Source organism: Oncorhynchus keta, unplaced genomic scaffold, assembly GCF_023373465.1.
Source record: "Oncorhynchus keta strain PuntledgeMale-10-30-2019 unplaced genomic scaffold, Oket_V2 Un_contig_5928_pilon_pilon, whole genome shotgun sequence".
Lineage (NCBI taxonomy): Eukaryota > Metazoa > Chordata > Actinopteri > Salmoniformes > Salmonidae > Oncorhynchus > Oncorhynchus keta.
The window spans coordinates 27,785-54,167 of NW_026288593.1; the positions used below are offsets into that span (position 1 = coordinate 27,785).

At 48.2% G+C, this 26,383-nt stretch overlaps 1 protein-coding gene across 1 annotated transcript in view; it reads right to left on the reverse strand.

The window, feature by feature from the left end:
- The window catches only part of LOC127925621 (GDNF family receptor alpha-4-like), a gene marked incomplete at its 3' end in the record, with an annotated part of 112,472 nt that overhangs the window by 20,210 nt on the left and 65,879 nt on the right, over window positions 1-26,383 (reverse strand). The window contains exons 4-6 of the mRNA XM_052510644.1: window positions 23,179-23,259; window positions 6,535-6,762; window positions 5,920-6,037 (exon numbers count right to left, since the gene is read on the reverse strand). Coding sequence (XP_052366604.1) covers window positions 5,920-6,037; window positions 6,535-6,762; window positions 23,179-23,259 — 427 coding nt within the window. The remainder of the gene's footprint in view (window positions 1-5,919; window positions 6,038-6,534; window positions 6,763-23,178; window positions 23,260-26,383) is intronic.

Genomic DNA, 26,383 nt, shown 5'->3' on the forward strand with positions numbered 1-26,383 from the left:
CTTACCCACACATGGCTACCACAGAGCCTTGACCACTCATGGCTACCACAAAGCCTTAACCACTCATGGCTACCACAGAGCCTTACCCACTCATGGCTACCACAGAGCCTTACCCACACATGGCTACCACAGAGACTTACCCACTCATGTCTACCACAGATGCAGAGCCTTACCCACACCACGCTGTATTACATAAATGCCAAAGTGATGTTAGCTGATGAAGATTATCTCATAGAAGAAAATGTATAAGATCTCCTGGCTGCTAGTCCAAGGGAATTTGACTAATGACTGCTATACCAAGGGAATTAGACTAATGACTGCTAGACCAAGGGAATTAGACTAATGACTGCTAGACCAAGGGAATTAGACTAATGACTGCTAGACCAAGGGTATTAGACTAATGACTGCTAGACCAAGGGAATTAGACTAATGACTGCTAGACCAAGGGAATTAGACTAATGACTGCTAGACCAAGGGAATTAGACTAATGACTGCTAGACCAAGGGTATTAGACTAATGACTGCTAGACCAAGGGTATTAAACTAATGACTGCTAGACCAAGGGAATTAGACTAATGACTGCTAGACCAAGGGTATTAGACTAATGACTGCTAGACCAAGGGAATTAGACTAATGACTGCTAGACCAAGGGTATTAGACTAATGACTGCTAGACCAAGGGAATTAGACTAATGACTGCTAGACCAAGGGAATTAGACTAATGACTGCTAGACCAAGGGTATTAGACTAATGACTGCTAGACCAAGGGTATTAGACTAATGACTGCTAGACCAAGGGTATTAGACTAATGACTGCTAGACCAAGGGTATTAAACTAATGACTGCTAGACCAAGGGTATTAGACTCATATGGATCTGCTATGATATACAGTACCATACCTCATACCCACTAACACCCTCCCGTGTCCCTAATCATCATCATCATATAGAACTCCTTCTCTTCCCTTCTCCGCTCCTCCTCCTCTTCCCTTCGACCAAGATGGAGGTAAAGGTTACAGAGAGGTCTATGTGGGTTCACGCCAGACATTTTATGGCTCCTGGGAGGAGCAGAACAGCACAAAGCAAGAAGTGGCCACAATGCAACTGAAGTATGCAACACCAGCATAGTCCCACGGCGACTTAAATAACAGCCACTCCAGCTCGAGCCAACCGCAGGCTCAGGACAGGAGTCCAGCAAACAATAACTGCCACATTGCTGGAAGAAACAGGAGGTCGATGCTGAACCCCTGTACTGTGGACAGTGTCAACGTGATGACTGGCCTCTTTGTACAGATGAAGAGTGTATTCCTGTGTAACTGTATAAATGATGATTCCCTGAAGAATGTTTTGCACCATGTGAAGGTAAAAAAAACTCAGAGGCTCAACAGAAGCCATTTACAAAGATAATGTACTAGTGTAAGAAAACCCTCTCCTACAATGTTTTATATTTTGCTTGGTTGAATTTTTGCTTAGATTATGACATAATTGGCTTACATTATGAATTATTACGTACATGCTTACTTGTAATTTAGTATTAGGTTGAAATTAGTCTCAAAAGGGAGGAATATGGTGGGGACAATAACAAACTCTGTTATGCGCATGTGTTGTATAAGCCTTAAACCTGCACATTTCCACTGTCTGTTTCTGTCATGCAAGAAGAAGCAAGTATTTTTCCTCTCTTGTCTCAGTGTAACTTAGTCACGTGGCCAAAGACAAAGGGCCGTCTGAGAGTGACCAATTTTTGGTCCATCCTATTCGTATCTTTCAAGGGCACAGCTGTGAGGTGATATGAAGATAACATAGGCTAGCTGGAGCAGCATCAGCTAGATAGTAACGAAACTGGCGTTATGACTTGTTTGTACGCTATGTTCCCACCAGGCTCTCACACGTCTGTTAAACTGCCACGTAGACAAAGGATATAAAAGCGGAGACCCAACTCTTGTTCGTTAAGAGACCCAACTCTTGTTCGTTGAGAGACCCAACTCTTGTTCGTTGAGAGACCCAACTCTTGTTCGTTGAGAGACCCAACTCTTGTTCGTTGAGAGACCCAACTCTTGTTCGTTGAGAGACCCAACTCTTGTTCGTTGAGAGACCCAACTCTTGTTCGTTAAGAGACCCAACTCTTGTTCGTTGAGAGACCCAACTCTTGTTCGTTAAGAGACCCAACTCTTGTTCGTTAAGAGACCCAACTCTCTTAACTCTGCACCTTTTGAGTGATTGTTAATTAACCACTCCAGATTTGCAAATCTTATAATAAAAAGTTGTTGTTTGAAGAATCAACTTTCCAATCTCTCTTCCTTTCTGGTTAGAATTTCCATGACAACAATGCTTTGCATTTAGGACAAATAGTTAAATGTTGGTCTGATCAGACCACATAATCTTTTGCCAAATGCTTTCAAAGTCTTTCATGTGTCTTTTTTGCAAACTGCTGTCATGTGCCTTTTTCTCAGGAGTGGCTTCTATCTGGCCACTCTCCCATAAAACCCAGATTGGTGAAGTGCTATAGAGACTGATGTCATTCTGGCAGGTTCTCCCATCTCAGCCGAGGAACTCTGTGGTTCTGCCAGAGTGGTCATTGGGTTCTTGGTCACCTCCCTGACCAATGTCCTTCTTGCCTGGTTGCTGTTTGGTTGGACAGCCAGTTCTAGACAGAGACTGGGTAGTTCTATATCTTTTGCTAATCCCAATGATGGAGACCACTGTGTTCTTGGAGACTTTCAACACTCTAAAAATATTTTTATACTCTTCCCCAGATACAGTCCTGTGAAAAAGTATTTGCCCCCTTTCTCATATTGCATATTTTTGGTACTGAATGTTATCAAATCTTTAACCAAAAACTAATATTCGATCAGAGAAACCTGAGCACTTCCTGAAGTTATTGATCAGTCTCGAACTTCACCGTGGAGGAATTTTGGGCCAATCTTCCACGACGAACTGCTTTAACTCAGTGACATTTGTGGGTTTTCAAACATGAACTGGTCCATGTCCTCCCAAAACATCTTAATTGGAGATTAGGACTGGACTTTGACAAGTATGTAGTATGTTGAACTGGACCCTCCAACAGTATAGTATGTTGAACTGGACCCTCCAACAGTATAGTATGTTGAACTGGAACCCTCCAACAGTATAGTATGTTGAACTGGAACCATCCAACAGTATAGTATGTTGAACTGGAACCCTCCAACAGTATAGTATGTTGAACTGGAACCCTCCAACAGTATAGTATGTTGAACTGGAACCATCCAACAGTATAGTATGTTGAACTGGAACCATCCAACAGTATAGTATGTTGAACTGGACCCTCCAACAGTATAGTATGTTGAACTGGAACCATCCAACAGAATAGTATGTTGAACTGGAACCATCCAACAGTATAGTATGTTGACCTGGAACCATCCAACAGTATAGTATGTTGACCTGGAACCATCCAACAGTATAGTATGTTGAACTGGAACCATCCAACAGTATAGTATGTTGAACTGGACCCTCCAACAGTATAGTATGTTGACCTGGAACCATCCAACAGTATAGTATGTTGAACTGGACCATCCAACAGTATAGTATGTTGACCTGGAACCATCCAGCAGTATAGTATGTTGAACTGGAACCATCCAACAGTATAGTTAGTATGTTGACCTGGAACCATCCAACAGTATAGTATGTTGAACTGGACCCTCCAACAGTATAGTATGTTGAACTGGAACCATCCAACAGTATAGTATGTTGACCTGGAACCATCCAACAGTATAGTATGTTGAACTGGACCCTCCAACAGTATAGTATGTTGACCTGGAACCATCCAACAGTATAGTATGTTGAACTGGACCATCCAACAGTATAGTATGTTGACCTGGAACCATCCAACAGTATAGTATGTTGAACTGGAACCATCCAACAGTATAGTATGTTGACCTGGAACCATCCAACAGTATAGTATGTTGAACTGGACCCTCCAACAGTATAGTATGTTGAACTGGAACCATCCAACAGTATAGTATGTTGAACTGGAACCATCCAACAGTATAGTATGTTGAACTGGAACCATCCAACAGTATAGTATGTTGAACTGGACCCTCCAACAGTATAGTATGTTGAACTGGAACCATCCAACAGTATAGTATGTTGAACTGGAACCATCCAGCAGTATAGTATGTTGACCTGGAACCATCCAGCAGTATAGTATGTTGAACTGGAACCATCCAACAGTATAGTATGTTGAACTGGAACCATCCAACAGTATAATAATAATAATAATATAATAATATATGCCATTTAGCTGAACCTTTTATCCAAAGCGACTTACAGTCATGTGTGCATACATTCTACGTATGGTATGTTGAACTGGAACCATCCAACAGTATAGTATGTTGAACTGGAACCATCCAACAGTATAGTATGTTGAACTGGAACCATCCAACAGTATAGTATGTTGACCTGGAACCATCCAACAGTATAGTATGTTGAACTGGAACCATCCAACAGTATAGTATGTTGAACTGGAACCATCCAACAGTATAGTATGTTGAACTGGAACCATCCAACAGTATAGTATGTTGAACTGGAACCATCCAACAGTATAGTATGTTGAACTGGAACCATCCAACAGTATAGTATGTTGAACTGGAACCATCCAACAGTATAGTATGTTGAACTGGAACCATCCAACAGTATAGTATGTTGACCTGGAACCATCCAACAGTATAGTATGTTGAACTGGACCCTCCAACAGTATAGTATGTTGAACTGGAACCATCCAACAGTATAGTATGTTGAACTGGACCATCCAACAGTATAGTATGTTGAACTGGAACCCTCCAACAGTGTAGTATGTTGACCTGGAACCATCCAACAGTATAGTATGTTGACCTGGAACCATCCAGCAGTATAGTATGTTGACCTGGAACCATCCAACAGTATAGTATGTTGACCTGGAACCATCCAACAGTATAGTATGTTGACCTGGAACCATCCAACAGTATAGTATGTTGAACTGGAACCATCCAACAGTATAGTATGTTGAACTGGAACCATCCAACAGTGTAGTATGTTGAACTGGACCCTCCAACAGTATAGTATGTTGAACTGGACCATCCAACAGAATAGTATGTTGACCTGGAACCATCCAACAGTATAGTATGTTGACCTGGAACCATCCAGCAGTATAGTATGTTGACCTGGAACCATCCAACAGTATAGTATGTTGACCTGGAACCATCCAGCAGTATACCTCTAGACTCTGTGGAAACGTATGGTCTCAACACACCCCCACAAATATACATTCAAACACACAAAGCTGCACATCCAACCAGCCAACCCACCCACCCACGCATATACCCACCCATATACCCACCCATACACCCACCCATACACCCGCCAGCCCACCCATATACCCACCCACCCAGCCAACCCACCCATACAAACCCACCCAGCCAACCCACCCATACAAACCCACCCAGCCAACCCACCCAGCCAACCCACCCACCCAGCCAGCCAGCCAGCCAACCCACCCATACACCCACCCAGCCAACCCAGCCAACCCACCCACCCATACACCCACCCACCCACCCACCAACCCACCCACCCAGCCAACCCACCCAGCCAACCCACCCATACACCCACCCACCCACCCACCAACCCACCCAGCCAACCAACTCAGCCAAACCACCCATACACCCACCAGCCAACCCACCCAGCCAGCCAGCCAGCCAGCCAGCCAACCAACCCACCCAGCCAACCCACCCATACACCCACCCACCCACCCAGTCAACCCACCCAGCCAGCCAACCAACCAACCCAGCCAACCCACCCATACTCCCACCCACCCAGCCAACCCACCCACCCAGCCAGCCAGCCAGCCAGCCAGCCAGCCAGCCAGCCAACCAACCCACCCACCCAGCCAACCCACCCACCCACCCAGTCTTACCTGCATACGTAGTCGTTCCTACAGATGCGCAGTGCAGCCAGACAGTTGGGTTTGTCTTGGTCCTCGTAGGAGCAGGCTGGTATGATGGTCTGTCTCCGTCTCTCAGCGCACGCCATGTCTGGACAGGGTTAGACTGGGTTAGTTCCACACTCACCCACCCACTACAATTACACTCACACACCCACACACTACACTTACACTCACACACCCACACACTATACACACCCACCCACTACACTCAAACACACACACCCACACACTACACTTACACTCACACACCCACACACTATACACACCCACCCACTACACTCAAACACACACACCCACACACTACACTTACACTCACACACCCACACACTATACACACCCACCCACTACACTCAAACACACACACCCACACACTACACTCAAAAACACACACCCACACACTATACACACCCACACACTATACACACCCACACACACACACCCACACACTACACACACACACTACACACACACACACTACACACTCACCCACTACACACACTACACACTCACACACTACACTAGACACCCACACACTATACACACCCACACACTATACACACCCACACTACCCCCCGCCTCTCCTACCTGTGCAGGGGCAGAACAGCAGCTGGTGGGTGTAGTCAGGAGGGACCCGGTCGAAGAACTTCCTGAGAGCCTTGTTACACCTGGCTCTGTTACAGGGGCCTGAGTGGGCCGACGGCTGGATGCAGGCCGAGACGTATTCCGTACGGAGCTTCTGACACGTCTCGTCCACGTTACACGCCTTCGCCGCGTCCAGACAACGGTTCACCGTCGTTATGCCCACCTCATCTACTGGAAACAAAACAAGGAATAGCACTTATGTATTATGTAAAAACAGCTTCATTAATAAATGATAACTATAAATACATTTTAAAAATATATTTGATTGAGTAAATGTTGACTTTAAGTCTGGTTCCTAACCCTGTCCCCTATGTAGTGGTTCCTAACCCTGTCCCCTATGTAGTGGTTCCTAACCCTGTCCCCTATGTAGTGGTCCCTAACCCTGTCCCCTATGTAGTGGTCCCTAACCCTGTCCCCTATGTAGTGGTTCCTAACCCTGTCCCCTATGTAGTGGTCCCTAACCCTGTCCCCTATGTAGTGGTTCCTAACCCTGTCCCCTATGTAGTGGTTCCTAACCCTGTCCCCTATGTAGTGGTTCCTAACCCTGTCCCCTATGTAGTGGTTCCTAACCTTGTCCCCTATGTAGTGGTCCCTAACCCTGTCCCCTATGTAGTGGTCCCTAACCCTGTCCCCTATGTAGTGGTTCCTAACCCTGTCCCCTATGTAGTGGTTCCTAACCCTGTCTCCTATGTAGTGGTCCCTAACCCTGTCCCCTATGTAGTGGTCCCTAACCCTGTCCCCTATGTAGTGGTCCCTAACCCTGTCCCCTATGTAGTGGTTCCTAACCCTGTCCCCTATGTAGTGGTTCCTAATCCTGTCCCCTATGTAGTGGTCCCTAACCCTGTCCCCTATGTAGTGGTCCCTAACCCTGTCCCCTATGTAGTGGTTCCTAACCCTGTCCCCTATGTAGTGGTCCCTAACCCTGTCTCCTATGTAGTGGTCCCTAACCCTGTTCCCTATGTAGTGGTCCCTAACCCTGTCCCCTATGTAGTGGTCCTTAACCCTGTCCCCTATGTAGTGGTCCCTAACCCTGTCCCCTATGTAGTGGTTCCTAACCCTGTCCCCTATGTAGTGGTTCCTAACCCTGTCCCCTATGGTAACCCTGTCCCCTATGTAGTGGTTCCTAACCCTGTCCCCTATGTAGTGGTTCCTAACCCTGTAACCCTGTCCCCTATGTAGTGGTTCCTAACCCTGTCCCCTATGTAGTGGTTCCTAACCCTGTCCCCTATGTAGTGGTTCCTAACCCTGTCCCCTATGTAGTGGTTCCTAACCCTGTCCCCTATGTAGTGGTTCCTAACCCTGTCCCCTATGTAGTGGTTCCTAACCCTGTCCCCTATGTAGTGGTAGTGGTGTCCCCTATGTAGTGGTTCCTAACCCTGTCCCCTATGTAGTGGTCCCTAACCCTGTCCCCTATGTAGTGGTTCCTAACCCTGTCCCCTATGTAGTGGTTCCTAACCCTGTCCCCTATGTAGTGGTCCCTAACCCTGTCCCCTATGTAGTGGTCCCTAACCCTGTCCCCTATGTAGTGGTTCCTAACCCTGTCCCCTATGTAGTGGTCCCTAACCCTGTCCCCTATGTAGTGGTCCCTAACCCTGTCCCCTATGTAGTGGTCCCTAACCCTGTCCCCTAACCCTGTCCCCTATGTAGTGGTCCCTAACCCTGTCCCCTATGTAGTGGTCCCCTATGTAGTGGTCCCTAACCCTCCCCTATGTAGTGGTCCCCTATGTAGTGGTAACCCCCTAACCCTGTCCCCTATGTAGTGGTCCCTAACCCTGTCCCCTATGTAGTGGTCCCTAACCCTGTCCCCTATGTAGTGGTCCCTAACCCTGTCCCCTATGTAGTGGTCCCTAACCTATGTAGTGGTAACCCTGTCCCCTATGTAGTGGTCCCTAACCCTGTCCCCTATGTAGTGGTCCCTAACCCTGTCCCCTATGTAGTGGTCCCTAACCCTGTCCCCTATGTAGTGTTCCCTGTCCCCTATGTAGTGGTCCCTAACCCTATGTAGTGGTCCCCTATGTAGTGGTCCCTAACCCTGTCCCCTATGTAGTGGTCCCTAACCCTGTCCCCTATGTAGTGGTCCCTAACCCTGTCCCCTATGTAGTGGTCCCTAACCCTATGTAGTGGTCCCCCCTATGTAGTGGTCCCTAACCCTGTCCCCTATGTAGTGGTCCCTAACCCTGTCCCCTATGTAGTGGTCCCTAACCCTGTCCCCTATGTAGTGGTCCCTAACCCTGTCCCCTATGTAGTGGTCCCTAACCCTGTCCCCTATGTAGTGGTCCCTAACCCTGTCCCCTATGTAGTGGTCCCTAACCCCTGTCCCCTATGTAGTGGTCCCTAACCCTGTCCCCTATGTAGTGGTCCCTAACCCTGTCCCCTATGTAGTGGTCCCTAACCCTGTCCCCTATGTAGTGGTCCCTAAGTAGTGGTCCCTAACCCTGTCCCCTGTAGTGGTCCCCTGTCCCTATGTAGTGGTCCCTAACCCTGTCCCCTATGTAGTGGTCCCTAACCCTGTCCCTATGTAGTGGTCCCTAACCCTGTCCCCTATGTAGTGGTCCCTAACCCTGTCCCCTATGTAGTGGTCCCTAACCCTGTCCCCTATGTAGTGGTAACCCTGTCCCCTATGTAGTGGTCCCTAACCCTGTCCCCTATGTAGTGGTCCCTAACCCTGTCCCCTATGTAGTGGTCCCTAACCCTGGTAACCCCCTATGTAGTGGTTCCTAACCCTGTCCCCTATGTAGTGGTCCCTAACCCTGTCCCCTATGTAGTGGTCCCTAACCCTGTCCCCTATGTAGTGGTCCCTAGTGGTCCCTAACCCTGTCCCCTATGTAGTGGTCCCTAACCCTGTCCTGTCCCTATGTAGTGGTCCCTAACCCTGTCCCCTATGTAGTGGTCCCTAACCCTGTCCCCTATGTAGTGGTCCCTGTCCCCTAACCTAACCCTGTCCCCTATGTAGTGGTCCCTAACCCTGTCCCCTATGTAGTGGTCCCTAACCCTGTCCCCTATGTAGTGGTCCCTAACCCTGTCCCCTATGTAGTGGTCCCTAACCCTGTCCCCTATGTAGTGGTCCCTAACCCTGTCCCCTATGTAGTGGTCCCTAACCCTGTCCCCTATGTAGTGGTCCCTAACCCTGTCCCCTATGTAGTGGTCCCTAACCCTGTCCCCTATGTAGTGGTCCCTAACCCTGTCCCCTATGTAGTGGTCCCTAACCCTGGTCCCTAACCCTGTCCCCTATGTAGTGGTCCCTAACCCTGTCCCCTATGTAGTGGTCCCTAACCCTGTCCCCTATGTAGTGGTCCCTAACCCTGTGTAGTGGTCCCTAACCCTGTCCCCTATGTAGTGGTCCCTAACCCCTATGTAGTGGTAACCCTGTCCCCTATGTAGTGGTCCCTAAGTGGTCCCTGTCCCCTATGTAGTGGTCCCTAACCCTGTCCCCTATGTAGTGGTCCCTAACCCTGTCCCCTATGTAGTGGTCCCTAACCCTGTCCCCTATGTAGTGGTCCCTAACCCTGTCCCCTATGTAGTGGTCCCTAACCCTGTCCCCTATGTAGTGGTCCCTAACCCTGTCCCCTATGTAGTGGTTCCTAACCCTGTCCCCTATGTAGTGGTCCCTAACCCTGTCCCCTATGTAGTGGTCCCTAACCCTGTCCCCTATGTAGTGGTCCCTAACCCTGTCCCCTATGTAGTGGTCCCTAACCCTGTCCCCTATGTAGTGGTCCCTAACCCTGTCCCCTATGTAGTGGTCCCTAACCCTGTCCCCTATGTAGTGGTCCCTAACCCTGTCCCCTATGTAGTGGTCCCTAACCCTGTCCCCTATGTAGTGGTCCCTAACCCTGTCCCCTATGTAGTGGTTCCTAACCCTGTCCCCTATGTAGTGGTCCCTAACCCTGTCCCCTATGTAGTGGTTCCTAACCCTGTCCCCTATGTAGTGGTCCCTAACCCTGTCCCCTATGTAGTGGTCCCTAACCCTGTCCCTATGTAGTGGTCCCTAACCCTGTCCCCTATGTAGTGGTCCCTAACCCTGTCCCCTATGTAGTGGTCCCTAACCCTGTCCCCTATGTAGTGGTCCTGTCCCCTAACCCTGTCCCCTATGTAGTGGTCCTAACCCTGTCCCCTATGTAGTGGTCCCTAACCCTGTCCCCTATGTAGTGGTCCCTAACCCTGTCCCCTATGTAGTGGTCCCTAACCCTGTCCCCTATGTAGTGGTCCCTAACCCTGTCCCTATGTAGTGGTCCCTAACCCTGTCCCCTATGTAGTGGTCCCTAACCCTGTCCCCTATGTAGTGGTCCCTAACCCTGTCCCCTATGTAGTGGTCCCTAACCCTGTCCCTATGTAGTGGTCCCTAACCCTGTCCCCTATGTAGTGGTCCCTAACCCTGTCCCCTATGTAGTGGTCCCTAACCCTGTCCCCTATGTAGTGGTCCCTAACCCTGTCCCCTATGTAGTGTTTCCCTGTCCCCTATGTAGTGGTCCCTAACCCTGTCCCCTATGTAGTGGTCCCTAACCCTGTCCCCTATGTAGTGGTCCCTAACCCTGTCCCCTATGTAGTGGTCCCTAACCCTGTCCCCTATGTAGTGGTCCCTAACCCTGTCCCCTATGTAGTGGTCCCTAACCCTGTCCCCTATGTAGTGGTCCCTAACCCTGTCCCCTAATGTCCCCTATGTAGTGGTCCTAACCCTGTCCCCTATGTAGTGGTCCCTAACCCTGTCCCCTATGTAGTGGTCCCTAACCCTGTCCCCTATGTAGTGGTCCCTAACCCTGTCCCCTATGTAGTGGTCCCTAACCCTGTCCCCTATGTAGTGTTCCCTGTCCCCTATGTAGTGGTCCCTAACCCTGTCCCCTATGTAGTGGTCCCTAACCCTGTCCCCTATGTAGTGGTCCCTAACCCTGTCCCCTATGTAGTGGTCCCTAACCCTGTCCCCTATGTAGTGGTCCCTAACCCTGTCCCCTATGTAGTGGTCCCTAACCCTGTCCCCTATGTAGTGGTCCCTAACCCTGTCCCCTATGTAGTGGTCCCTAACCCTATGTAGTGTCCCCCTGTCCCCTATGTAGTGGTCCCTAACCCTGTCCCCTATGTAGTGGTCCCTAACCCTGTCCCCTATGTAGTGGTCCCTAACCCTGTCCCCTATGTAGTGGTCCCTAACCCTGTCCCCTATGTAGTGGTCCCTAACCCTGTCCCCTATGTAGTGGTCCCTAACCCTGTCCCCTATGTAGTGGTCCCTAACCCTGTCCCCTATGTAGTGGTCCCTAACCCTGTCCCCTAGTGGTCCTAACCCTGTCCCCTATGTAGTGGTCCTAACCCTGTCCCCTATGTAGTGGTCCCTAACCCTGTCCCCTATGTAGTGGTCCCTAACCCTGTCCCCTATGTAGTGGTCCCTAACCCTGTCCCCTATGTAGTGGTCCCTAACCCTGTCCCCTATGTAGTGGTCCCTAACCCTGTCCCCTATGTAGTGGTCCCTAACCCTGTCCCCTATGTAGTGGTCCCTAACCCTGTCCCCTATGTAGTGGTCCCTAACCCTGTCCCCTATGTAGTGGTCCCTAACCCTGTCCCCTAACCCTGTCCCCTATGTAGTGGTCCCTAACCCTGTCCCCTATGTAGTGGTCCCTAACCCTGTCCCCTATGTAGTGGTCCCTAACCCTGTCCCCTATGTAGTGGTCCCTAACCCTGTCCCCTATGTAGTGGTCCCTAACCCTGTCCCCTATGTAGTGGTCCCTAACCCTGTCCCCTATGTAGTGGTTCCTAACCCTGTCCCCTATGTAGTGGTCCCTAACCCTGTTCCCTATGTAGTGGACCCTAACCTTGTCCCCTATGTAGTGGTTCCTAACCCTGTCCCCTATGTAGTGGTCCCTAACCCTGTCCCCTATGTAGTGGTCCCTAACCCTGTCCCCTATGTAGTGGTCCCTAACCTTGTCCCCTATGTAGTGGTTCCTAACCCTGTCCCCTATGTAGTGGTTCCTAACCCTGTCCCCTATGTAGTGGTCCCTAACCCTGTCCCCTATGTAGTGGTCCCTGTCCCCTATGTAGTGGTTCCTAACCCTGTCCCCTATGTAGTGGTCCCTAACCCTGTCCCCTATGTAGTGGTTCCTAACCCTGTCCCCTATGTAGTGGTCCCTAACCCTGTCCCCTATGTAGTGGTCCCTAACCCTGTCCCCTATGGAGTGGTCCCTAACCCTGTCCCCTATGTAGTGGTCCCTAACCCTGTCCCCTATGTAGTGGTCCCTAACCCTGTCCCCTATGTAGTGGTTCCTAACCCTGTCCCCTATGTAGTGGTCCCTAACCCTGTCCCCTATGTAGTGTTCCCTGTCCCCTATGTAGTGGTTCCTAACCCTGTCCCCTATGTAGTGGTCCTTAACCCTGTCCCCTATGTAGTGGTCCCTAACCCTGTCCCCTATGTAGTGGTCCCTAACCCTGTCCCCTATGTAGTGTTCCCTGTCCCCTATGTAGTGGTCCCTAACCCTGTCCCCTATGTAGTGTTCCCTGTCCCCTATGTAGTGGTCCCTAACCCTGTCCCCTATGTAGTGGTCCCTAACCCTGTCCCCTATGTAGTGGTCCCTAACCCTGTCCCCTATGTAGTGGTTCCTAACCCTGTCCCCTATGTAGTGGTTCCTAACCCTGTCCCCTATGTAGTGGTCCCTAACCTTGTCCCCTATGTAGTGGTCCCTAACCCTGTCCCCTATGTAGTGGTCCCTAACCCTGTCCCCTATGTAGTGGTCCCTAACCCTGTCCCCTATGTAGTGGTTCCTAACCCTGTCCCCTATGTAGTGGTTGCTAACCCTGTCCCCTATGTAGTGGTTCCTAACCCTGTCCCCTATGTAGTGGTTCCTAACCCTGTCCCCTATGTAGTGGTCCCTAACAGGACCCAAACAGAGTGTCTTCTGACCAGGACCCAATCAGAGTGTCTTCTGACCAGGACCCAAACAGAGTGTCTTCTGACCAGGCCCCAAACAGAGTGTCTTCTGACCAGGACCCAAACAGAGTGTCTTCTAACCAGGACCCAAACAGAGTGTCTTCTGACCAGGACCCAAACAGAGTGTCTTCTGACCAGGCCCCAAACAGAGTGTCTTCTGACCAGGACCCAAACAGAGTGTCTTCTGACCAGGACCCAAACAGAGTGTCTTCTGACCAGGACCCAAACAGAGTGTCTTCTGACCAGGACCCAAACAGAGTGTCTTCTGACCAGGACCCAATCAGAGTGTCTTCTGACCAGGACCCAAACAGAGTGTCTTCTGACCAGGACCCAAACAGAGTGTCTTCTGACCAGGACCCAAACAGAGTGTCTTCTGACCAGGACCAAAACAGAGTGTCTTCTGACCAGGCCCCAAACAGAGTGTCTTCTGACCAGGACCCAAACAGAGTGTCTTCTGACCAGGCCCCAAACAGAGTGTCTTCTGACCAGGACCCAAACAGAGTGTCTTCTGACCAGGACCCAAACAGAGTGTCTTCTGACCAGGACCCAAACAGAGTGTCTTCTGACCAGGACCCAAACAGAGTGTCTTCTGACCAGGACCCAAACAGAGTGTCTTCTGACCAGGCCCCAAACAGAGTGTCTTCTGACCAGGACCCAAACAGAGTGTCTTCTGACCAGGACCCAAACAGAGTGTCTTCTGACCAGGACCCAAACAGAGTGTCTTCTGACCAGGACCCAAACAGAGTGTCTTCTGACCAGGACCCAAACAGAGTGTCTTCTGACCAGGACCCAAACAGAGTGTCTTCTGACCAGGACCCAAACAGAGTGTCTTCTGACCAGGACCCACACAGAGTGTCTTCTGACCAGGACCCAAACAGAGTGTCTTCTGACCAGGACCCACACAGAGTGTCTTCTGACCAGGACCCAAACAGAGTGTCTTCTGACCAGGACCCAAACAGAGTGTCTTCTGACCAGGACCCACACAGAGTGTCTTCTGACCAGGCCCCAAACAGAGTGTCTTCTGACCAGGACCCAAACAGGATGTCTGTCCCAATGATTAATAAGACTAATTGAAGTTTTTAGTGATAAGCCTCCTGCATCTGGAAATTAAATGAAAAGGATTCATTCTATGTAAATGAAAAAGCAATCTAAAATAAGTCTTATCTGAAGGTACTAAATATAACATGAATCAAGTGTTGGATGTGTCTGTTCTGTCTGGACACTGTCTGAGTTTAATTAGCCCTCATCGTTTCATATCATATTTTGGAGGGTTAATGCAGAGCTCTGTGTGTGTGTGTGCGTGCGTGCATGCGTATATATATATATATGTATATATATATATATATTGAGGGTGAATGAAGAGCAGAGAGCCAGCTCCTCCATTTCTATCCCATCTATGTGATTCCTGACTAACCCATCTATGTGATTCCTGACTAACCCATCTATGTGATTCCTGACTAACCCATCTATGTGATTCCTGACTAACCCATCTATGTGATTCCTGACTAACCCATCTACGTGATTCCTGACTAACCCATCTATGTGATTCTTGACTAAGCCATCTATGTGATTCCTGACTAACCCATCTATGTGATTCCTGACTAACCCATCTATGTGATTCCTGACTAACCCATCTATGTGATTCCTGACTAACCCATCTATGTGATTCCTGACTAACCCATCTATGTGATTCCTGACTAACCCATCTATGTGATTCCTGACTAACCCATCTATGTGATTCTTGACTAAGCCATCTATGTGATTCCTGACTAACCCATCTATGTGATTCCTGACTAACCCATCTATGTGATTCCTGACTAACCCATCTACGTGATTCCTGACTAACCCATCTATGTGATTCCTGACTAACCCATCTACGTGATTCCTGACTAACCCATCTACGTGATTCCTGACTAACCCATCTATGTGATTCCTGACTAACCCATCTATGTGATTCCTGACTATTACCTCGTACCCCTGCACATTGACTAAATAGTGGTACTGAGTCAATGTGCAGGGGTACCAGGCAATAACATGGCTATATACAGAGGTACCAGTACTGAGTCAATGTGCAGGGGTACCAGGCAATAACATGGCTATAGACAGAGGTACCAGTACTGAGTCAATGTGCAGGGGTACCAGGCAATAACATGGCTATATACAGAGGTACCAGTACTGAGTCAATGTGCAGGGGTACCAGGCAATAACATGGCTATATACAGAGGTACCAGTACTGAGTCAATGTGCAGGGGTACCAGGCAATAACATGGCTATATACAGAGGTACCAGTACTGAGTCAATGTGCAGGGGTACCAGGCAATAACATGGCTATATACAGAGGTACCAGTACTGAGTCAATGTGCAGGGGTACCAGGCAATAACATGGCTATATACAGAGGTACCAGTACTGAGTCAATGTGCAGGGGTACCAGGCAATAACATGGCTATATACAGAGGTACCAGTACTGAGTCAATGTGCAGGGGTACCAGGCAATAACATGGCTATAGACAGAGGTACCAGTACTGAGTCAATGTGCAGGGGTACCAGGCAATAACATGGCTATATACAGAGGTACCAGTACTGAGTCAATGTGCAGGGGTACCAGGCAATAACATGGCTATATACAGAGGTACCAGTACTGAGTCAATGTGCAGGGGTACCAGGCAATAACATGGCTATATACAGAGGTACCAGTACTGAGTCAATGTGCAGGGGTACCAGGCAATAACATGGCTATATACAGAGGTACCAGTACTGAGTCAATGTGCAGGGGTACCAGGCAATAACATGGCTATATACAGAGGTACCAGTACTGAGTCAATGTGCAGGGGTACCAGGCAATAACATGGCTATAGACAGAGGTACCAGTACTGAGTCAATGTGCAGGGGTACCAGGCAATAACATGGCTATATACAGAGGTACCAGTACTGAGTCAATGTGCAGGGGTACCAGGCAATAACATGGCTATATACAGAGGTACCAGTACTGAGTCAATGTGCAGGGGTACCAGGCAATACCATGGCTATATACAGAGGTACCAGTACTGAGTCAATGTGCAGGGGTACCAGGCAATAACATGGCTATAGACAGAGGTACCAGTACTGAGTCAATGTGCAGGAGTACCAGGCAATAACATGGCTATATACAGGGAGTACCAGTACTGAGTCAATGTGCAGGGGTACCAGGCAATAACATGGCTATATACAGAGGTACCAGTACTGAGTCGATGTGTTGGGGTACCAGGCAATAACATGGCTATATACAGAGGTACCAGTACTGAGTCGATGTGTTGGGGTACCAGGCAATAACATGGCTATATACAGAGGTACCAGTACTGAGTCAATGTGCAGGGGTACCAGGCAATAACATGGCTATATACAGAGGTACCAGTACTGAGTCAAAGTTCAGGGGTACCAGGCAATAACATGGCTATATACAGAGGTACCAGTACTGAGTCAATGTGCAGGGGTACCAGGCAATAACATGGCTATAGACAGAGGTACCAGTACTGAGTCAATGTGCAGGGGTACCAGGCAATAACATGGCTATATACAGAGGTACCAGTACTGAGTCGATGTGTTGGGGTACCAGGCAATAACATGGCTATATACAGAGGTACCAGTACTGAGTCGATGTGTTCGGGTACCAGGCAATAACATGGCTATATACAGAGGTACCAGTACTGAGTCAATGTGCAGGGGTACCAGGCAATACCATGGCTATAGACAGAGGTACCAGTACTGAGTCGATGTGTTGGGGTACCAGGCAATAACATGGCTATAGACAGAGGTACCAGTACTGAGTCAATGTGCAGGGGTACCAGGCAATACCATGGCTATAGACAGAGGTACCAGTACTGAGTCGATGTGTTGGGGTACCAGGCAATAACATGGCTATAGACAGAGGTACCAGTACTGAGTCAATGTGCAGGGGTACCAGGCAATACCATGGCTATAGACAGAGGTACCAGTACTGAGTCGATGTGTTGGGGTACCAGGCAATAACATGGCTATATACAGAGGTACCAGTACTGAGTGGATGTGCAGGGGTACCAGGCAATACCATGGCTATAGACAGAGGTACCAGTACTGAGTGGATGTGCAGGGCTATGAGGTCATTGAGGTAGATATGTAACTAGGAATACAATGACAGATAAACAGTGGCAGCAGTGTATGTGATGAGTCAATGCAGGTAGTCTGGGTAGCTATTTGGTTATCTGGTTAACATTAGATAAATCAGTCATTCTGACTGCTCAGGATTTTTCAGATTTTAAAATAAATCTGCCTGACTACATATTGGATAAGCCTACAAGGCAGGGAGGGATGTGTTTTCTGTTTGTCCAGATTGACATAGTATATTTATTGTGTTGTTGAAAACACAAACCATGATACTGAAGTGGCCGAAGTCGGTATGCTTTGTTTATTGTTTGTGTGTTGCATTGGCACAGAAACCTGTTGCTGGACAATTCATTGCATGTATTTTATATAATTATATAAATATGGCATCAAAATGTTGAATATGATCATAGTTTAAAGAAACAGGCACGAAGAAGAGTGAGTTTATCTGTGGTGGTCGGTGAACCCCTCCAGCCCCTAAAGACGAACAATGGGTACATACTGAAGATGTACATGCTCGTCCCCAGAATCTTTTCACATGACGATCTTCGAAGGATAAGCAAGGAAAATTAATTAGCTTTTGCACAATTCACAGATAAATTGGTCCACGTGGGACAACTAAAGGCATAGGAAATACATTTATTACCATAGCAGAAATAAAAAGTCATTTTGGACTGACCAAATAAATGCAATTTAAAAGTTACATATCACGAAATGTCTATTCTATAGACAGGTTAGTCTAGTTGGTCTCAGCTTAGACACACAGACAGGTTAGTCTAGTTGGTCCCAGGGTAGACACACAGACAGGTTAGTCTAGTTGGTCCCAGGGTAGACACACAGAGAGGTTAGTCTAGTTGGTCCCAGGGTAGACACACAGACAGGTTAGTCTAGTTGGTCCCAGGGTAGACACACAGACAGGTTAGTCTAGTTGGTCCCAGGGTAGACACACAGAGAGGTTAGTCTAGTTGGTCCCAGGGTAGACACACAGACAGGTTAGTCTAGTTGGTCCCAGGGTAGACACACAGACAGGTTAGTCTAGTTGGTCCCAGGGTAGACACACAGACAAGTTAGTCTAGTTGGTCCCAGGGTAGACACACAGACAGGTTAGTCTAGTTGGTCCCAGGGTAGACACACAGACAGGTTAGTCTAGTTGGTCCCAGGATAGACACACAGACAGGTTAGTCTAGTTGGTCCCAGGGTAGACACACAGACAGGTTAGTCTAGTTGGTCCCAGGGTAGACACACAGACAGGTTAGTCTAGTTGGTCCCAGGGTAGACACACAGACAGGTTAGTCTAGTTGGTCCCAGGGTAGACACACAGACAGGTTAGTCTAGTTGGTCCCAGGGTAGACACACAGACAGGTTAGTCTAGTTGGTCCCAGGGTAGACACACAGACAGGTTAGTCTAGTTGGTCCCAGGGTAGACACACAGACAGGTTAGTCTAGTTGGTCCCAGGGTAGACACACAGACAGGTTAGTCTAGTTGGTCCCAGGGTAGACACACAGACAGGTTAGTCTAGTTGGTCCCAGGGTAGACACACAGACAAGTTAGTCTAGTTGGTCCCAGGGTAGACACACAGACAAGTTAGTCTAGTTGGTCCCAGGGTAGACACACAGACAGGTTAGTCTAGTTGGTCCCAGGGTAGACACACAGACAGGTTAGTCTAGTTGGTCCCAGGGTAGACACACAGACAAGTTAGTCTAGTTGGTCCCAGGGTAGACACACAGACAAGTTAGTCTAGTTGGTCCCAGGGTAGACACACAGACAGGTTAGTCTAGTTGGTCCCAGGGTAGACACACAGACAGGTTAGTCTAGTTGGTCCCAGGGTAGACACACAGACAAGTTAGTCTAGTTGGTCCCAGGGTAGACACACAGACAGGTTAGTCTAGTTGGTCCCAGGGTAGACACACAGACAGGTTAGTCTAGTTGGTCCCAGGGTAGACACACAGACAGGTTAGTCTAGTTGGTCCCAGGGTAGACACACAGACAGGTTAGTCTAGTTGGTCCCAGGGTAGACACACAGACAGGTTAGTCTAGTTGGTCCCAGGGTAGACACACAGACAGGTTAGTCTAGTTGGTCCCAGGGTAGACACACAGACAGGTTAGTCTAGTTGGTCCCAGGGTAGACACACAGACAGGTTAGTCTAGTTGGTCCCAGGGTAGACACACAGACAGGTTATGAGAGTTGGTCCCAGGGTAGACACACAGACAGGTTAGTCTAGTTGGTCCCAGGGTAGACACACAGACAGGTTAGTCTAGTTGTTCCCAGGGTAGACACACAGACAAGTTAGTCTAGTTGGTCCCAGGGTAGACACACAGACAGGTTAGTCTAGTTGGTCCCAGGGTAGACACACAGACAGGTTAGTCTAGTTGGTCCCAGGGTAGACACACAGACAGGTTAGTCTAGTTGGTCCCAGGGTAGACACACAGACAGGTTAGTCTAGTTGGTCCCAGGGTAGACACACAGACAGGTTAGTCTAGTTGGTCCCAGGGTAGACACACAGACAGGTTAGTCTAGTTGGTCCCAGGGTAGACACACAGACAGGTTAGTCCAGTTGGTCCCAGCATAGACACACAGACAGGTTAGTCTAGTTGGTCCCAGGGTAGACACACAGACAGGTTAGTCTAGTTGGTCCCAGGGTAGACACACAGACAGGTTAGTCTAGTTGGTCCCAGGGTAGACACACAGACAGGTTAGTCTAGTTGGTCCCAGGGTAGACACACAGACAGGTTAGTCTAGTTGGTCCCAGGGTAGACACACAGACAGGTTAGTCTAGTTGGTCCCAGGGTAGACACACAGACAGGTTAGTCTAGTTGGTCCCAGGGTAGACACACAGACAGGTTAGTCTAGTTGGTCCCAGGGTAGACACACAGACAGGTTAGTCTAGTTGGTCCCAGCATAGACACACAGACAGGTTACGAGAGTTGGTCCCAGGGTAGACACACAGACAGGTTAGTCTAGTTGGTCCCAGGGTAGACACACAGACAGGTTAGTCTAGTTGGTCCCAGGGTAGACACACAGACAGGTTAGTCTAGTTGGTCCCAGGGTAGACACACAGACAGGTTAGTCTAGTTGGTCCCAGGGTAGACACACAGACAGGTTAGTCTAGTTGGTCCCAGGGTAGACACACAGACAGGTTAGTCTAGTTGGTCCCAAGGTAGACACACAGACAGGTTAGTCTAGTTGGTCGCAAGGTAGACACACAGACAGGTTATGAGAGTTGGTCCCAGGGTAGACACACAGACAGGTTAGTCTAGTTGGTCCCAGGGTAGATACACAGACAGGTTAGTCTAGTTGGTCCCAGGGTAGACACACAGACAGGTTAGTCTAGTTGGTCCCAGGGTAGACACACAGACAGGTTAGTCTAGTTGGTCCCAGGGTAGACACACAGACAGGTTAGTCTAGTTGGTCCCAGGGTAGACACACAGACAGGTTAGTCTAGTTGGTCCCAGGGTAGACACACAGACAGGTTAGTCTAGTTGGTCCCAGGGTAGACACACAGACAGGTTAGTCTAGTTGGTCCCAGCTTAGACACACAGACAGGTTAGTCTAGTTGGTCCCAGGGTAGACACACAGACAGGTTAGTCTAGTTGGTCCCAGGGTAGACACACAGACAGGTTAGTCTAGTTGGTCCCAGGGTAGACACACAGACAGGTTAGTCTAGTTGGTCCCAAGGTAGACACACAGACAGGTTAGTCTAGTTGGTCGCAGGGTAGACACACAGACAGGTTATGAGAGTTGGTCCCAGGGTAGACACACAGACAGGTTAGTCTAGTTGGTCCCAGGGTAGACACACAGACAGGTTAGTCTAGTTGGTCCCAGGGTAGACACACAGACAGGTTAGTCTAGTTGTTCCCAGGGTAGACACACAGACAGGTTAGTCTAGTTGGTCCCAGGGTAGACACACAGACAGGTTAGTCTAGTTGGTCCCAGGGTAGACACACAGACAGGTTAGTCTAGTTGGTCCCAGGGTAGACACACAGACAGGTTAGTCTAGTTGGTCCCAGGGTAGACACACAGACAGGTTACGAGAGTTGGTCCCAGGGTAGACACACAGTCAGGTTAGTCTAGTTGGTCCCAGGGTAGACACACAGACAGGTTAGTCTAGTTGGTCCCAGGGTAGACACACAGACAGGTTAGTCTAGTTGGTCCCAGGGTAGACACACAGACAGGTTAGTCTAGTTGGTCCCAGGGTAGACACACAGACAGGTTAGTCTAGTTGGTCCCAGGGTAGACACACAGACAGGTTAGTCTAGTTGGTCCCAGCGTAGACACACAGACAGGTTAGTCTAGTTGGTCCCAGGGTAGAAACACAGACAGGTTAGTCTAGTTGGTCCCAGCGTAGACACACAGACAGGTTAGTCTAGTTGGTCCCAGGGTTGACACACAGACTGCAGTGATAGAGCCACAGGACTATAGCTGCCCCCCTCTATCTACCCCCAGGGTAAACACTCACCTGCAGTGATAGAGGCACAGGACTATAGCTGCCCCCCTCTATCTACCCCCAGGGTAAACACTCACCTGCAGTGATAGAGGCACAGGACTATAGCTGCCCCCCTCTATCTACCCCCAGGGTAAACACTCACCTGCAGTGATAGAGGCACAGGACTATAGCTGCCCCCCTCTATCTACCCCCAGGGTAAACACTCACCTGCAGTGATAGAGGCACAGGACTATAGCTGCCCCCCTCTATCTACCCCCAGGGTAAACACTCACCTGCAGCCATGTAGGCCAGGACTATAGCTGCCCCCCTCTATCTACCCCCAGGGTAAACACTCACCTGCAGCGATAGAGGCACAGGACTATAGCTGCCCCCCTCTATCTACCCCCAGGGTAAACACTCACCTGCAGTGATAGAGGCACAGGACTATAGCTGCCCCCCTCTATCTACCCCCAGGGTAAACACTCACCTGCAGTGATAGAGGCACAGGACTATAGCTGCCCCCCTCTATCTACCCCCAGGGTAAACACTCACCTGCAGTGATAGAGGCACAGGACTATAGCTGCCCCCCTCTATCTACCCCCAGGGTAAACACTCACCTTCAGTGATAGAGGCACAGGACTATAGCTGCCCCCCTCTATCTACCCCCAGGGTAAACACTCACCTGCAGTGATAGAGGCACAGGACTATAGCTGCCCCCCTCTATCTACCCCCAGGGTAAACACTCACCTGCAGCGATGGAGGCCAGGCGTACTTAGTCGAAGCCCCTCTATCTACCCCCAGGGTAAACACTCACCTGCAGTGATAGAGGCACAGGACTATAGCTGCCCCCCTCTATCTACCCCCAGGGTAAACACTCACCTGCAGTGATAGAGGCACAGGACTATAGCTGCCCCCCTCTATCTACCCCCAGGGTAAACACTCACCTGCAGCGATGGAGGCCAGGCGTACTTAGTCGAAGCCCCTCTATCTACCCCCAGAGTAAACACTCACCTGCAGTGATAGAGGCATAGGACTATAGCTGCCCCCCTCTATCTACCCCCAGGGTAAACACTCACCTGCAGTGATAGAGGCACAGGACTATAGCTGCCCCCCTCTATCTACCCCCAGGGTAAACACTCACCTGCAGCGATGGAGGCCAGGCGTACGTAGTCGAAGCCCCTCTCCTCTGGTTCGTACGGGTAACTCTCCACCAGACTCAGTCCTGAAGACAGACACACGTCAACCCAATAAATGTTTAGTAATTGAAGTAGGTGGACGTACAGTCGAGCTGACACCATGTCTGATCTTTGACCCCTGACATCTCCCCTGGCCTTTCCTGTGGTCTCACTATGCAGGCTCCAATAGATACTGAGACAGTTTGTCTCTCCCTGTCCCTCTCTCTCTCTTTCCCTGACACTCTCTCTCAAACTGTCCCATTCTCTCCTTGTCCTATCACTCTCTCTCCCTGTCCCTCTCTCTCTCAACCTGTCCCATTCTGTCCTTGTCCTCTCTCTCTCTCTCTCCTTGTCCTCTCTCTCTCCCTGTCCTCTCTCTCTCTCTCTCTCTCTCTCTCTCTCTCTCTCTCTCTCTCTCTCTCTCTCTCTCTCTCTCTCTCTCTCTCTGTCTCTCTTTCTCTATCTCTCTCTCCCTGTCCTCTCAATCCCCTGTCCCTAAGTGCTATAGTCTAAACATGTAGGACAGACTGGTACTATAGATTAGGAGTAGGTGTTATATAGACTGGTACTATAGATTAGGACTAGGTGTTATATAGACTGGTACTATAGATTAGGGCTAGGTGTTATATAGACTGGTAATATAGATTAGGACTAGGTGTTATATTGACTGGTACTATAGATTATGGCTTGGTGTTATATAGACTGGTACTATAGATTAGGACTAGGTGTTATATAGACTGGTACTATAGATTAGGGCTAGGTGTTATAATCTTACCATGTAGGACAGACTGGTACTATATATTAGGGCTAGGTGTTATATAGACTGGTACTATAGATTAGGACTAGGTGTTATACAGACTGGTACTATAGATTAGGGCTAGGTGTTATATAGACTGGTACTATAGATTAGGGCTAGGTGTTATAATCTTACCATGTAGGACAGACTGGTACTATAGATTAGGGCTAGGTGTTATAATCTCACCATGTAGGACAGACCGGTACTATAGATTAGGGCCAGGTGTTATATAGACTGGTACTATAGATTAGGGCTATGTGTTATATAGACTGGTACTATAGATTAGGGCCAGGTGTTATATAGACTGGTACTATAGATTAGGGCTAGGTGTTATATAGACTGGTACTATAGATTAGGGCTATGTGTTATATAGACTGGTACTATAGATTAGGGCTAGGTGTTATATAGACTGGTACTATAGATTAGGGCTTGGTGTTATATTGACTGGTACTATAGATTAGGGCTGTGTTATATAGACTGGTACTATAGATTAGGGCTAGGTGTTATATTGACTGGTACGATAGATTATGGCTAGGTGTTATATAGACTGGTACTATAGATTAGGACTAGGTGTTATATAGACTGGTACTATAAATTAGGGATGTGTTATATAGACTGGTACTATAGATTAGGTCTGTGTTATATAGACTGGTACTATATATTAGGGCTAGGTGTTATATTGACTGGTACTATAGATTAGGGCTAGGTGTTATATAGACTGGTACTATAGATTAGGACTAGGTGTTATATAGACCGGTACTATAGATTAGGGCTGTGTTATATAGACTGGTACTATAGATTAGGACTAGATGTTATATAGACTGGTACTATAGATTAGGGCTAGGTGTTATATAGACTGGTACAATAGATTAGGGCTAGGTGTTATATAGACTGGTACTATAGATTAGGGCTAGGTGTTATATAGACTGGTACTATAGATTAGGGCTAGGTGTTATATAGACTGGTACTATAGATTAGGGTTAGGTGTTATATTGACTGGTACTATAGATTAGTGCTTGGTGTTATATAGACTGGTACTATAGATTAGGACTAGGTGTTATATAGAGTGGTACTATAGATTAGGACTAGGTGTTATATAGACTGGTACTATAGATTAGGGTTAGGTGTTATATAGACTGGTACTATAGTTTAGGGCTGTGTTATATAGACTGGTAAAATAGATTAGGGTTAGGTGTTATATAGACTGGTACTATAGTTTAGGGCTGTGTTATATAGACTGGTACAATAGATTAGGGTTAGGTGTTATATAGACTGGTACTATAGTTTAGGGCTGTGTTATATAGACTGGTGCTATAGATTAGGGTTAGGTGTTAAACAGACTGGTGCTATAGATTAGGGTTAGGTGTTATAATCTCACCATGCAGGACAGACTGGTGCTATAGATTATGGTTAGGTGTTATTGTCTCACCATGCAGGACAGACTGGTGCTATAGATTAGGGCTAGGTGTTAAACAGACTGGTAATATAGATTAGGGCTAGGTGTTAAACAGACTGGTAATATAGATTAGGGTTAGGTGTTATTGTCTCACCATGCAGGACAGACTGGTGCTATAGATTAGGGTTAGGTGTTATTGTCTCACCATGCAGGACAGACTGGTGCTATAGATTAGGGCTAGGTGTTAAACAGACTGGTGCTATAGATTAGGGTTAGGTGTTATTGTCTCACCATGCAGGACAGACTGGTGCTATAGATTAGGGCTAGGTGTTAAACAGACTGGTGCTATAGATTAGGGTTAGGTGTTATTGTCTCACCATGCAGGACAGACTGGTGCTATAGATTAGGGCTAGGTGTTAAACAGACTGGTGCTATAGATTAGGGTTAGGTGTTATTGTCTCACCATGCAGGACAGACTGGTGCTATATATTAGGGCTAGGTGTTAAACAGACAGGTAATATAGATTAGGGCTAGGTGTTATTGTCTCACCATGCAGGACAGACTGGTGCTATAGATTAGGGCTAGGTGTTAAACAGACTGGTAATATAGATTAGGGCTAGGTGTTATTGTCTCACCATGCAGGACAGACTGGTGCTATAGATTAGGGCTAGGTGTTAGACAGACTGGTACTATAGATTAGGGTTAGGTGTTATTGTCTCACCATGCAGGACAGACTGGTGCTATAGATTAGGGCTAGGTGTTAAACAGACTGGTACTATAGATTAGGGTTAGGTGTTATTGTCTCACCATGCAGGACAGACTGGTGCTATAGATTAGGGCTAGGTGTTAAACAGACTGGTAATATAGATTAGGGTTAGGTGTTATTGTCTCACCATGCAGGACAGACTGGTGCTATAGATTAGGGCTAGGTGTTATTGTCTCACCATGCAGGACAGACTGGTGCTATAGATTAGGGTTA